Consider the following 13,164-nt stretch of genomic DNA (forward strand, 5'->3'; position numbering starts at 1 on the left):
CATGCTTTTGTGTCTCATAACCAATCCTTGTTGGTTCGGATCTCAGAGATCCCGTAGCCCGTCGACAGTGATATAACCTGCTAATTTTTTCCATTTTACGATTAAGTAATTGTAGTTCTGCGCTTTGTTGGCTAAATCACAATTACAGCTAGGATGTCACTGGAATTTACATTCACAGAAGCAAACCATTTCATGCGCAGCTGTCACAAAGTGGTCATTGCGGTTTGAATACTGAAATCATCCAAAATCATTCCCGTAAAGGACAAACAACTCACAATACCCATCTCGAGTTTTTAAACTCCTTTCATTCTGATCTAACTTCACCATAGTAGGTTGTGTCTGAAAAAGCGGTAATACCTGATAAAATTATCTCCATGGACAACCAAGTAGACACAAAACTCTATCCTATATACAACCGGGTATGAACATTCTCTGCAATGAATTGATCCGCATGGCTACGCAATCAAGGAAGAAGCCTCTTCAAATCATGCTCTGGTGCATTGTTCTTGGCTACATTGTACAACGACTCGAACGCCTGCATGCACACACTGGAAAACCCCACGATTGTCTGGAAGACATGCGGAAAACCCATCTGTAGGTTATTCAGAGTCATTGCTCTACTTACGCTCACCGATTTGTCATGTTTCGACTTCTCGTCCTCTGCTTTGGCTCTGAAAGCTGCGACCTTGGCACGCTTTTCTCCGACAGTGTCCTTATTTCTTCCAGAACCATGAGTCTCGGCTGCACAAAATGGACCGTACTTGCTCTCCAATGACCTGAGCTCAACTGTCTTCTTCTCGAGCTCTTTGAATGCACATTCCGACCTTTTCTTCTGCTTCTGCTCCTCCTCTTGTTGAACCACAATGGAATGGATTGCGGTCAATAGGCTCTTGATTCCTTCTGATGCTACTTTGTCAGGGATCCGGTCGACGGCTTGTTGCCACTCCTCACAGAGTGAATAAATCCTCGACTCTTCCGAGGTTCGAGATAGTGTGTTCTTGTTGAACTGGAAGAGGCTGAGGCGGAGCCAGCCTGTAAGTGACTGAATGTAATCTCGCTGAGCCTTGACAAGGCTGCAGAAGGAGAGGTGCCACTGCTGGACCTTGAGCTCGAGCTGCAGAGTTGACTGTCGGTGAATCTCGGACGTGGGTTCAGCAGATGGAATGATGTTCAGGTATTTAAGCTGCTGGACTATGTGGGTCTGGACCTGGTGGCACTCATACATGCTTCTCCACATGCACATCAATCTGCAATAGCAAACTCAAAGGGGAAAAGAGCCCAATGAGGGAGATAAAATTGCAATTACGCAATTATTTAAGACACAGCAGAGAGCGCATAGATTATGGAGAGAGGGATAAATATATAAGTACATTTATTAAAGAGAGCCCAGATCGAGTCATTTTGTGTATCGTACTTGTTTTATTCAGTATGTGACTACCCATTTGTTGAAAAACAATCAAATTTGTAAATAGTTGCAACTTCCCATTTTGAGCTATACAATAGGGCTCATGACATGTTTAAATTTCTACAGGAAAAGTAGCCAACGCACTAACTTTACTGAACAAGAACAACAAGAGCAGCATGACATGTTCTCCCCGCCCCATTGCTAACAACGATATATTTGATACATTGTATCCAATAGTTATTTACTCTCCACAACAAAATAACAATTTGAGTGATTGTCTGCTTTTTCAAGAAACTAAAAGAAGTGCATCCATGGTATTGTGCCTTTGGCAAAAGCCACTCAAGCAAAAGGGAAATTTTTCACAAATTGACAATATGACAACCCGATGGGTTATATGGGTCGGAATGCAAAGCCACTGAGCTATGGGCACTCAGGAAAAGAAAGATTTGAAATCAGGAGAAAAGATTAAAGTCAGCCCAATAGACCAACGGAAGATGAGAAAAACCTGTTAACATGGTCATAAATTTGAAATGAGACATGATGACCACAGAGAGTTTGAGATTCCATGGGACGGGGGTGAGTCTCACAAGACATTAAAAGAAAGCATAAAGAATACCTTGAATCTATCATCCACCACTACTATGTTTAGCAAGGGCCAGGCAGTTGGTTCCACTTAGTGAAAAGGCTTTGACTACCGTTGCTGTTGTAATTTGTTTCCTAAATAACTCTAAACCATGCAGCAAACATGTTTCTCGTTCTAGGAATAACAACATGATGCACGGTTCAAAACATTGTACTAACCCTCTTGGAAATGAGAAGAACCTGGGACTAAAAGTGAAAAGAAGGGACAAGAGGGATAAAGAGGCATAAGAAAAGCATTCAAAAGCAATTGCTTGTACAGAACTAGGATAATTTTCTCTTCTGGCCCAAATGCAGGGGCTGCCTTTCACTCTAGTAACAGATGCATTTTACTTTATTTTGTGCTAGATATGACTTTTCTTTAGTGGTTAGACGGGGGCATCCTAGTTACCACAACCATTTTCATAAAATTCTCAAACAGACATTTCTATATGGATTGAACCATCTTAATAGGTAATACTTTCCGACCAAAAAAAAGAAGGTAATACTTGGAAAAGTGATGCATTCCACATGATCTAGCATGTGTCCAACTAAAAAAAAAACCACTCAAACTCCAAACTTTTCCGCATTGCCGAGCCAGTTTTTGAAACATTCTTTCCCTACTATATAGATTAGGAAAAGGAAAAATAAATAAATGAGAGAGCGTTTAGGTCTTCGTGTCATGCATGTAACGTAAACTAACCCTTTAACTAGCTCCAGCAGCTGTGGATACAGCTCCGTGTCTCTTAATTTGATGATTTCAGTAGAAGTTGTCTCGATGGCTTGCGAAGCGACCACCATCTGCGATTCCAACTTCTCAATCTCCTTTTTGGTTTTCTCAGTCCTCATATAGTCCGCCCGCTTCAGCTCTAGCTTCCTCAATTGCTCCACCCTCTTGTCATGCTGCATTTTGATGGTCACAGCATCCTAAGACCAATATAAATAATCTTACATGAATTTGGTTTCATGGATAGACCAGAACAGGAAAAATATCCATTAATTGCTCAATATGCACAGAGTGTCATTTCTTGTCCGTGAAAACATAAACATTCTAGGAAACCCAAAACGCAGTTACACATCTTTAAAATCATTGAACTTTTCGACGGTCAAACTGTTTCCTAGGAGCCACCTCCTAGGACATTGGAGATTTGTGTCAATTTCCTAACGGTTAAACCGTCTTATATCTTGTTGAAAATGTGTCATGTACTAGCAATAACTATTAAAGAGCAAAAGAAAGACAATAGCAAGATATATAATCGAAATAGATAGCTACCTTGACCTCCTTGCACAGCTTCTTCTCCCATGCGTATAACCTTTCTGCAGTAGAACAGTGGCTACCATACACAGACCTTCCACTGCCAAAATTCTGGGCACTCATCCTGCCAAAGCCATTTGATTTGGGACTGGTGCATCCCCGTGTCCACAACGAGGGACTCAGATTCCACATATAATTATGAACTTTGCCTGCCAACACCAAAGGATCAAACTTCAAACATATATATACGCAGTTCAAAGTGACAAAAGAGAGAACTGCTTTCGCTCAGAAAAAGCAAACTAGCAAAACATTCTTCTATTCATTTTACATTCGCTATCTCATCTCATGGTTTCTTGCACATAAAAGCGAAATATAATCAAATGGGTATATTTTTTTTTGACAGATCTGTCAAACAGAATTGACACAAAAGAAAATGACGAAAATAAAGGCTTAGTGGTTTCTGTACCCTCTCTGCTTTGGTGGTAAGAAAAAGCAGGGCTTGAAACTTCCAGCGCCAATGACACATCAGCACCAGCATCAGCAGCATTCAGAAAGTACTCATCAAGCTCTTTGATTATCCCCATCAGATCTTTCCCACTATTCCTGGACACCACCATTGCAAGCTCGCTATTGCTGTCCTTTGAATACCCACTGACCACTGTCATGGAGGCCGCAGGCGGTGCCGCCAACTCAGAAGCCGTCGTGGTCACCTCCCATTCCTCCTCCGTGGCTGACCTCGACGATGACGGCACGAAAGGGTCCCAGAAATCCCACCCGGAAGCCGGGGGCGGCGGGGGCGGCGGAGGGGGCGGGGGCGGCACGGCCGAGGAGGCGGTGACGGAGGTGGAGGTCCAGGTGTCGGGGCCGGGGCTGAGAGGGGGCGGGGTGGGCGGCGGCTGCGGCGGCGGGGAGGGCAGCAGTGGCGACGAGTGGAGGCGCCGGTGGTGGAGGTGGAGGGTGGCCTCGCCGTTGGCAAACTGGAGGAGGGCGGATCCGGTGCTGCGCAGCGCGCGCAGGTACATGGCGTGCGAGACCGAGAACCCCTGTCTCGCCTTCACGAACTGCTTCATGTACCTCTTCCTCGCCCTGCAGCGGGACACCATCTCCTCCCTCTCTACTCTCGAGTAACAACACCCCATCTCTCTCTCTCTCTCTCTCTCTCGCTCCCTCCCTCCCTCCCCAGACGATCAAAAACGAGCCCTTTCTCTCTTTTTGCCAAAAACGGGACAAAAAAAAGGAAAGATCTTTCTCCCTCTCGTCCCTCCTCAAGCTGCTTCAAGCTCCATCAATGGCGGGGCATCGCGCATTTCCCAGGGAGGGCTTCAACTTTAGCAGCATTACCACCGCAAGTGACGACGGGACGCGCAAAGCTAAGCCCTTGTCCTTTTTCCCTTTCTTCTGGCCTCACGCAGGCGCGGCTTTCTTGATCACAACACTTTGCTTCGGCTCAGCTGGAGCAACTTCGATACCTCAAGAAAAGAGGTGTTTTTTGTCCCTCCCCGGCAAGAACAGAAACACAAACGCAACGCCAACGTGGGGAGTACCAGGTGGGTGGGTGTGCGTGTGTGTGCTTAGCTTGGAACGTGGGGGTGGTGTTGTGCTTTTCCTTTTGGCGGAGAAGAGAGAACACAGAGGTGGGCGTGATGCAGGACAGGAGGAGCACGAACGAGCGAACAAGAAGAGTGTCGAGATGCAACAGGGATAATGCGTCTCGGGCAGAGAGCCCCCCCCAGCAAATAAAAAAAATTTATAATACGGCCGGAATGACCATAATGCCCTCCAACTTGGCCCTTCGAACATGCAATACACTCAACGGTCCTTTTTTCTTTTTTTCTTCATCCCTCCCAAAAACACTAAAGAGGCATTGTTTTTTGGCCAATTAGAAAATGAATTATTAATGGGGTCATTGAATATCCTGCCTAATTATGTAATTAGTACGTTACACGTGCTTCTTTGGGGTATAAATTGTTATCACGAAAATTGCATTATTGTTCTATCTAATTTGGCGTAAAAATGAATAATTGCTAAATAACGAGGCCGTTATTTTATTTATCAATAATCGGGATGATTTTACCTTATATTTAGTTGAGCGCATTGAGTGAAATAATTAGAGATTGATGGAGTGTTCATCTTTTGGGATATGATTTGTAAATAACAAAGGAATGATATTGTCTTCTCGTGATTTGATAAGTTTCAGGGTTTTTAATTATCTAAATAAACGGTTACATAATATAGATATATTTTGATGATTTTATAAGAAATAGGATGAATATATCAATAAATAATTGGAAAATGAAATGTATGTACAACTTTCATATATGATAAAATGTAAAGAAAAAAGTTGACATTATCTTTTCATAATTCGATTGGAAATCAATTTTTTTTGAAGGTAAGATTTAGTTGTAATTGTTTTAAAGAGAAAGAATTTTAGGAGAAAAAAAAGGCATAAAATGCATTGATATATTAAATAAAAGTATACTAAGGACTCGTTTGTTTCGTAAAAAATGATTGATTTGGAAAATATTTTCCTAAAAATGATCGTTTGTATCTCTTGAAATAATTATAAGATGAAAATATTTTTCGTTCATTTATTTTTTATGAGTAATATAAACGATCGTTTTTAATAAAATATCTTCTAAATTATTCATTTTTTACGGGCAGTCGTATGTCACTTTTTTAAAAGAAAAATTGAAGAATAATAAGATCTATAGTACGATAGAAAGCAGCAAAAGAGGGAGGGGAGAGATATGGCAGGATTTTCTTTAGTATAAAAGGGGCAAAAAAAAAAAGAAAGAGGAAAGGAGGGAGGGGGCAATGATGTCCCATGCTCTGCACGGGAGTGCATAAAAACATAAAGGTTAGTGAACAATTCGTTGCCGCCGAATTGAAATCATATATTATTTTCAGTTTTCCATAACAAGATACAAAGTATTACTAAATTCAGAATTTAGAAATCATGGTAATAATTTTCCCCTTAAGATTATTTGCTTAGAGGTTATCATAGCTATCGATAAATTATAAAGATTAAAAAAAAAATCCAATCTTACTAAGCACGGGAACGCTTATTAGAATAGCCACTATATGGTTTGACGACAAATTTTATTGGAAGGGAAAATAAAAGTAAAGTGTGGAGATGAAAGAAAGTCTTTCGGATATTCGAAAACTTCGTGTCACGATGACTTGGTATCGCATAATTTAGCATCGTCGTTTTTGTAGTTTCCCGCTACGAGTTAAAACACAATACTGAATTAGCAACCGATATTGACACAATCTCTTCGAGTCCCATCATAAGGAAGCATATCCTTACTGATCACTACACAATCTAGAATAAGGGTCCATCTCTATTCGAATCAAGAGGGTAGAGACTTAATAAGGTACTCGTAGGCTGGCCAAAATACCGCCTCTATCACGATATAAAGAAGAAAAAAAAAATACACGATATGCTTGTTCTGTGTTGCTTTCGAGAAGTGATATATGAATTTCCTGCTAAGATAAAGAAAAGAAGAAGATGTATTGCGGATCTTAAAAAGACCATGGAAAGATATTGACATTAATCTAAATGATTCAAAAAAAAAATACCCATGTTACTTCTAAAGATTTAGACATGTTCAAAGTGAATTAAAATGAATCAAATAATAGGGCCGTCATAGTGATTAGGACAAGTGCAACGGAAGTTGTGGTTATGCCTCCTCAATGCCATTGAATATGGTCAAAAAAAAAATGCCATTGAATATGGTCAATCAATACCTCGTTGCCCTTGCCCGAGAAACCCAGGTACGATGATTGGTCAAACTTGTCATGGCCTTTGACTAACCCTTTGATGGGACGAGCCCATGGTTATTCCCCCATTTTACACCCCCACCAAGGCTTTTGAAATTTATGGATTCTCATTTCATTTATTGCAGGTAAAAAAAAAAATCCTAAATTAAGACTTATGAAGGATAAAAATTCTAGATTTTTCGTTCATCTAGTGAATTTCATGCGCAATTTATTCTCTTTTTCAAAATTTTAAATTGTACAGATGAACTCCCGTTCTTTTGATTTGTGCAACGTGATGTTTCTATGATCGTTTCCAAATCCTTATAACCGTGTTGTCTTGTGACGTGGTATGCAAAAGAATCCGCTGCATGACTTTCAAGGAATTTCATGCCTTGATCATGATGGATCTGCTCCATGAATATTCTATTTATCCTTAAACGAAGGAGTAGGCAATGGCAATGGCAATGGCAATGGCATCAGTCATTCCTTGCAGCTTCCATTCTCTCTTCCAACTTGCAAAGTATATGTGCCTTTCTTCACTACTCTGTCTTCCTTACTTTCCACTTGTACCTCTCTCTATATATAACATCATGCGAAATGGAGCAGAGCTAGCATTGTTGCGATTGCTTTCGCCATCACCTGTCTTAGTTCTTTCATTGGCCTTATTCTCAGAGAACTTTGTTCGAATGGCGCTGGTCGTGGACGCGGAGTACTTGAAGCAAATTGTGAAGGCTCGCAGACTGCTCCGCGGCCTCATTTCGAGCACACAGTGTGCCCCTATCATGCTTCGCTTAGCGTAAAGATTCTTATATCCTTTCTCTTCTTTCTTACTACTTCTTTCTTTTTGGCGAAGTAAAGTTTGTTTGAAGGATGGTGAGCGACGAAACTTGTTAGATTGCAAGCGACCGTGCGCATACACGGTGCTTTGTAGTGTTTTGCGTAGATTGCCTATTTAGGACTTCTCTAGTTATGTCGGTGCATGATGGTTATGGAAATCTGCAGGTGGCATGACGCGGGAACTTATGATGCAAGAACAAAGACGGGAGGGCCTAATGGCTCGATACGGAATGAAGCCGAACTGAAACATGGTTCGAACAATGGATTAAAGATTGCTGTTGATTTATGTGGTGGGCTTCCGCGGCTTAGCATTTATAACTTTCCACATTCATAAGTTCAATCTACATTTTCTAGGAAATCTTTGTTCAAGTCTTTCTACTTCTATTTTGCTTCAGAGGAAGTCAAGGCCAGATGTCCGAAAATTTCCTATGCAGATTTTTACCAGGTAACCGCCTTTTTCTTGGATTTTTGCCTGCTTGGTTAAAAGATAAATGATCTTCCCAGTTGGTGACATAATACAGAAATCTTTTGGACCATTGATGTACCTGTACTGCACAAAATCCATAGCATGATATTAGTTTAAAAAGTTTGCTATTCTTATCTGGGTCTGATGTTGGCTACGGCGAAATCTTTCAGATATGTTGTCTAAGATGTTATAGAGGGGTAATGCATCTGACATACCATGTGAGGAAACTTACGTATCCTTACTTTGTATGAAGAGGTCGTGGGTAGTTATTTTCTGACAAATTGTGGACTATTTTGCTCGCGTTAATCATGATATCTCCAGGGACACATTCTCTCCAGTTGTTCAATAGCTTTGTATTGAATTGCTATTTATGGAAGCTGATGAGCAGCTAGAACAGTCCATGTGATTTCAAGTTCAAGACAAAAGACTTTTTAGATGTCGTGAACTCACAAGTTCAACCATAATTTGCTTTTCAGCTTGCTGGGGTTGTCGCAGTTGAGGTTACAGGCGGTCCCTCCATTAACTTCGTCCCTGGAAGAAAGGTAAATTGGCAGAAAGAATTCTTAAGGGCTAATGGTTTATGCATCACTTATATTAACCGATTCGATTCTATATTAGGATTCTATGGGGTCTCCAGAGGAAGGCCGTCTTCCAGATGCTGCTAAAGGTAAGTTATAATCAGTACTTCTTAAGATTGCTCACTAAAACCTTAGCTCGAACCACTGTTAAGGGTTTGAATTGATGACACCCAGATGAAAATGATACCAGTTTGTATGCATCAGTTAGGAGAGAGCCTCAGATTTTCCACAATGCTTCTTAATGTAGTCCTTGTTCATCTTAATACAGGCGCATCGCATTTAAGGGAAATATTTTATCGGATGGGCCTATCAGACAAGGATATTGTAGCATTATCTGGAGGCCATACTTTGGTAAATATTTCAGAAGCCCTTCTTCACTGGGGTACTAGCAGTTTGTACATGATCCAATTTCTTCCTTTTCTTCTCTGAATTTTTAGGGAAGAGCACATAAGGATAGATCAGGCTTTGATGGACCCTGGACCAAGGAACCCCTAAAGTTCGATAATTCGTATTTTGTGTAAGAGACGATCACACTTCGATCACACAATACTCTATTCACTCTCTACTTCCATCAGATGAACTTTCTGCCCAATGTTACATGCTTTGTGATCGAAATATGTGCAGGGAACTTCTGAAACGAAACTCGCCAGGACTTCTGAAACTTCCGACAGATAGAGTTCTTGTGGAGGATCCAGAGTTTCGTCGCTATGTAGAGCTATATGCCAAGGTACTATCAATTTAACTGGGGGCTGCGGAACATCATGTCTTCTAAGTTGTGCTGAAAATATGGTCCGATGGAAGTTCATCATTCTTTGTGCTAGTTTCTTCTTTGTGAGAGTTCCTTTCGATACACGCAGGATGAGGAAGCCTTCTTTGAAGACTATGCACTGTCACACAAGAAGCTGTCCGAGCTAGGCTTTTCTCCGGCTTACTTGGGCTTAATGCTGGTGAAACTCAAATCAGGATTTGCTGCAGCCTGGAGTCATTTCTTTGGAGTTCACCAAAAAGTGAAGTGAAAAAAAGAACACTATGAAGTGTGAATAATGTGTGGTTTCGTGATCTCGTCGAAATTTAGATTTCTTTAATACAAAATTACAACCGTAAATGCCGATGAGTACAAAATGTCATCCAGTCGTTGGGTGCTGATTCTCACAATAAGTATGAAGATTTCCTATTTTGAAGTGAAGAGAGACTCAACATTCAGGAAATGCATCTCTTATTATTCATAAATAAATTGTGCCATTTATTTGATAGGCTGCTTACATCAAATTAACAGGGAACGGTTTAGTGGGAGAAGTACTAGAACTCTGCCCTACTTCTTCTGCATTGCTACAACACTACAAGACTCTTCCCCTCTCCTCAACTAAAGGAATGAAATTTAATAGGAGAACAAGTTTATCTCCAACCTAAAATTATATAAAACTATTAGATTCAGAAATTATGACTGAAACTAGTTAAAAGAATGCCAAGCCCTTTTTTGTTCAGGCTTTTGGACTCAGTGAGAGTGTAATGTCCTGAAAAACCTTGAGCCTCTTGTCTATCTTCTTAGGGACATTCCAAGTGCTGTTGCTGTTGTTGTTGCTGCTGTCAGTTTCTACCGTCTTTCCTGGTTCCTTACTCTGACCCAGAACTGCAGCAAGAATAGCCTCTTCAAAGTCATCATTGTCAGGCAACAACTCCATCAAATTCTCTGACTTCTCCTCGGGCGAGGCGGACAGCCTTCTCGACTTGTTCTCTGTTTTCTCTGGCCCCTCCACGAGCGGCTTTGTGGACTCCGCCGCTGCTTCACTGAATCGCATACCATTTGCTGCGTTCCCGGACCTCGTCCTCTTGAGGGTCTCATTGTTATTGAACTGAACCCCAAAAGGCTCCTTTTCGTTCACGACTTTCGTCGAATAAAATGGCGGGGCATCTTTGTTGAGGGAATTCAAATTCCCATTAAATGTTAGAGATTTCATGTATCTCTGCTGCCCCAACCCTGTCGACTGGTTCGTGATAATATTAGCGTCAATATTCTCATCCCCGAAATCGTCTTGTGATTTACTCGCATTAGCATGATGATCCTTGCAAGGCTGAGGCTGCCAAATCGACGATGAGCCGAGGAATGCATCGAATAACTTGCTCTGCTCGACCCGGTCTCCTCCCTGGTTCATCATCTCGGACTCGAGGTCTTTGAGCATCTGCTGTGCCCTTTCATAGGCTTTCAGGTGCGAATCAACACCTCGAGGCCCGTCGACCATGGCCGGTTTCACCCGCCGCAAAGTCTCCTTAGCTTCGGCTATCCTGCCTTGTTTCATCAAGCAGATGCCCAAATTGCACATTTTGTTGTTGTCTGGTGCGATTATGAGTGCTCTCCTGTATGCATCTTCTGCTTCAATGTAGTTGTTCTGCTGCATCAGTGCCCAACCCAAGTTCCCCTAAAGCAAAAAACATCAATTCCGTTTAAGTACGATGCAATTTAACATGTCTAACTCGCAAATGTCGCGAATTTGTACTAATTTAATTTAGTTCAATCATTTGAAATTCAGCTTTAGCATTGACAGTACCCTAGATCGCTTGTCCACACAAACCACACAAGTGACGTGGGATCCTTTGACGGACACGGTCTGGCATAGAATAGAAGTAGAATTTGACACGCTAGTAGTAGTGGACTCTTACCAGCAACCGAGTCGCTTCCTGTTCCACGGAGACTTGAAACTTTTTGCCCTGAGACCGAGCAGTTTTGGTCCGCTTCCCATTGAAGGCTAGCCCTTGCTGAATCAAGTATAATTTATGCTTCAGAAGTGCAATTTGATCATCCAATCTCCCGCATCTCTGTCAACATGGAACACAAATGAAGGACGTAAGATATTTGGTTAGCTATAATTGCCACTGTCAAGAGCTTACTAGCTCCGTGGAACTATGCTGGTTTTCGCTAAAATGAAGTGATTATAGACCTTGTAAAGATCCAGTAAAATGTTATCGAGAGACTCCTGAGCCTGATCCGAACATCGGATCCGCAGCGATTTGATAGCTTCGATGGCTTCTTCAGCCCTGTTCTGTTGCTTCATCACAATGGCCATGTCCTTGAGAGCACTGTCCACTCTATCTCCGGCATTAATCGCCGCCCAAAACAGAGGTATCGCCTTCTCCGGATCCTTATCCACCAACTGATCAATAAAAAGACCACAAACAAGAAAACCCCATCAAAACAAAACATCAATACAATCCATAAAAAAGGACGAAACTCCGATGAATATCCGAGGTGACCCAGATGCTTACCTGGACGTTTTTGGCTCTGACGTAAGGCGTGTCGCCCACCGGGACCTTGTGGGTGACGTGGAAGGACTCGGACCGGGTTCTCGAGACCCCGAGCGGCTTGGCGGGCGACGAGGGAGCGGATTTGGTGGGTCTAAACCCAGGAGGGGCATTCCACATATCTTGCAACATCTTTTATATAAGAGCAAGCTCTTTCTTTCGTTTTCGCTTTCCCTTTTTCGCAGTCGCGTCGAAGTTAAGATTCGCAAGACGAAGCAGATGGTGGAATGCCCGACGAGATGAGAGAGAGAGAGAGAGGAGGATGGAGAGGGGAGTTTGGAGGGACGGTCCCATATAGAGGGGGGAGAGAGTTCCCTATTTTGAAAGAATTGTGACCGTTGGGGGTGACCGTTCGCGGAACTAGCCGTTGCGTCTCGGGGGCTCCCTCTTATTATTATAATTCTCTTTTGCTCATTTTTATATGACGCCGAGGAAGGTTATTTGCATCGAGTGCCCTGATTTTCGCCCAAATGTGGAATTTGCCCACCGCATTTTTAGGATACTTCCAAACATGTCCTTGGGCTTTGCCTTGTCTTTCTGCTGCTAGCAGCCTGGTGCTGTTTGTCCGAAAGCCTTTTTTTGTTTTTTCTTTTTCAGGATTTCTTACTACTGATACGTTTATGACAATTTTACCAAAAACTAATTTTTTGACCACTAAAACCCCAGACTGATACACATGTGACAAATTTACTCTCAAATTGTTTCCGTAAAATTTTACTGTCAAATTGTTTTGTTAAATGACACGCGATAGTTAACGAATGTACGAGTTTTATGTTTTACCCTCCGTTTGTTATAGGTATACCAATTTGTGATTTTTTGTGGTATTAATCTAATTTAACAAAAATTAACGGAGGGTAAATTTATCACAAGTGTACTAGTTTGGGGTTTTCGGTTGTCAAAAAATTAGTTTGGGATAAATTTGTCACAGATGTACCAGTTTGGGGTTTTT

The 13,164-nt window shown here is 41.8% G+C and overlaps 3 protein-coding genes across 3 annotated transcripts; 1 reads left to right on the forward strand and 2 right to left on the reverse strand.

Annotated features, from left to right (window-relative positions):
* Positions 1–149: 149 nt before the first annotated feature.
* LOC115683636 (protein ALTERED PHOSPHATE STARVATION RESPONSE 1) lies at positions 150–4,999 on the reverse strand. The gene is made up of 4 exons (XM_056320314.1): positions 3,745–4,999; positions 3,297–3,553; positions 2,727–2,950; positions 150–1,247 (listed from the first exon to the last, which is right to left on the reverse strand). Exons 1-4 carry the CDS (start codon positions 4,415–4,417, stop codon positions 464–466), a joined length of 1,938 nt encoding a protein of 645 aa, XP_056176289.1. The 5' UTR covers positions 4,418–4,999; the 3' UTR covers positions 150–463.
* A 2,660-nt stretch (positions 5,000–7,659) lies between these two features.
* LOC115683675 (L-ascorbate peroxidase 3) lies at positions 7,660–10,126 on the forward strand. Its single transcript, XM_030608242.2, has 9 exons — positions 7,660–7,833; positions 8,040–8,164; positions 8,270–8,319; positions 8,817–8,882; positions 8,959–9,007; positions 9,187–9,269; positions 9,356–9,435; positions 9,543–9,645; positions 9,776–10,126. The coding sequence occupies exons 1-9, from the start codon at positions 7,724–7,726 to the stop codon at positions 9,932–9,934; spliced, it is 825 nt and encodes a 274-aa protein (XP_030464102.2). The 5' UTR covers positions 7,660–7,723; the 3' UTR covers positions 9,935–10,126.
* On the reverse strand, positions 10,118–12,478 carry LOC115683674 (protein POLLENLESS 3-LIKE 2). Its single transcript, XM_030608241.2, has 4 exons — positions 12,180–12,478; positions 11,855–12,067; positions 11,577–11,732; positions 10,118–11,335 (listed from the first exon to the last, which is right to left on the reverse strand). Exons 1-4 carry the CDS (start codon positions 12,345–12,347, stop codon positions 10,400–10,402), a joined length of 1,473 nt encoding a protein of 490 aa, XP_030464101.2. The 5' UTR covers positions 12,348–12,478; the 3' UTR covers positions 10,118–10,399.
* Positions 12,479–13,164: the final 686 nt, after the last annotated feature.

This window comes from Syzygium oleosum, unplaced genomic scaffold, assembly GCF_021117445.2.
Source record: "Syzygium oleosum isolate NSW1041296 unplaced genomic scaffold, Sole_v2.1 Sole_v2.20, whole genome shotgun sequence".
Taxonomy (NCBI): domain Eukaryota; kingdom Viridiplantae; phylum Streptophyta; class Magnoliopsida; order Myrtales; family Myrtaceae; genus Syzygium; species Syzygium oleosum.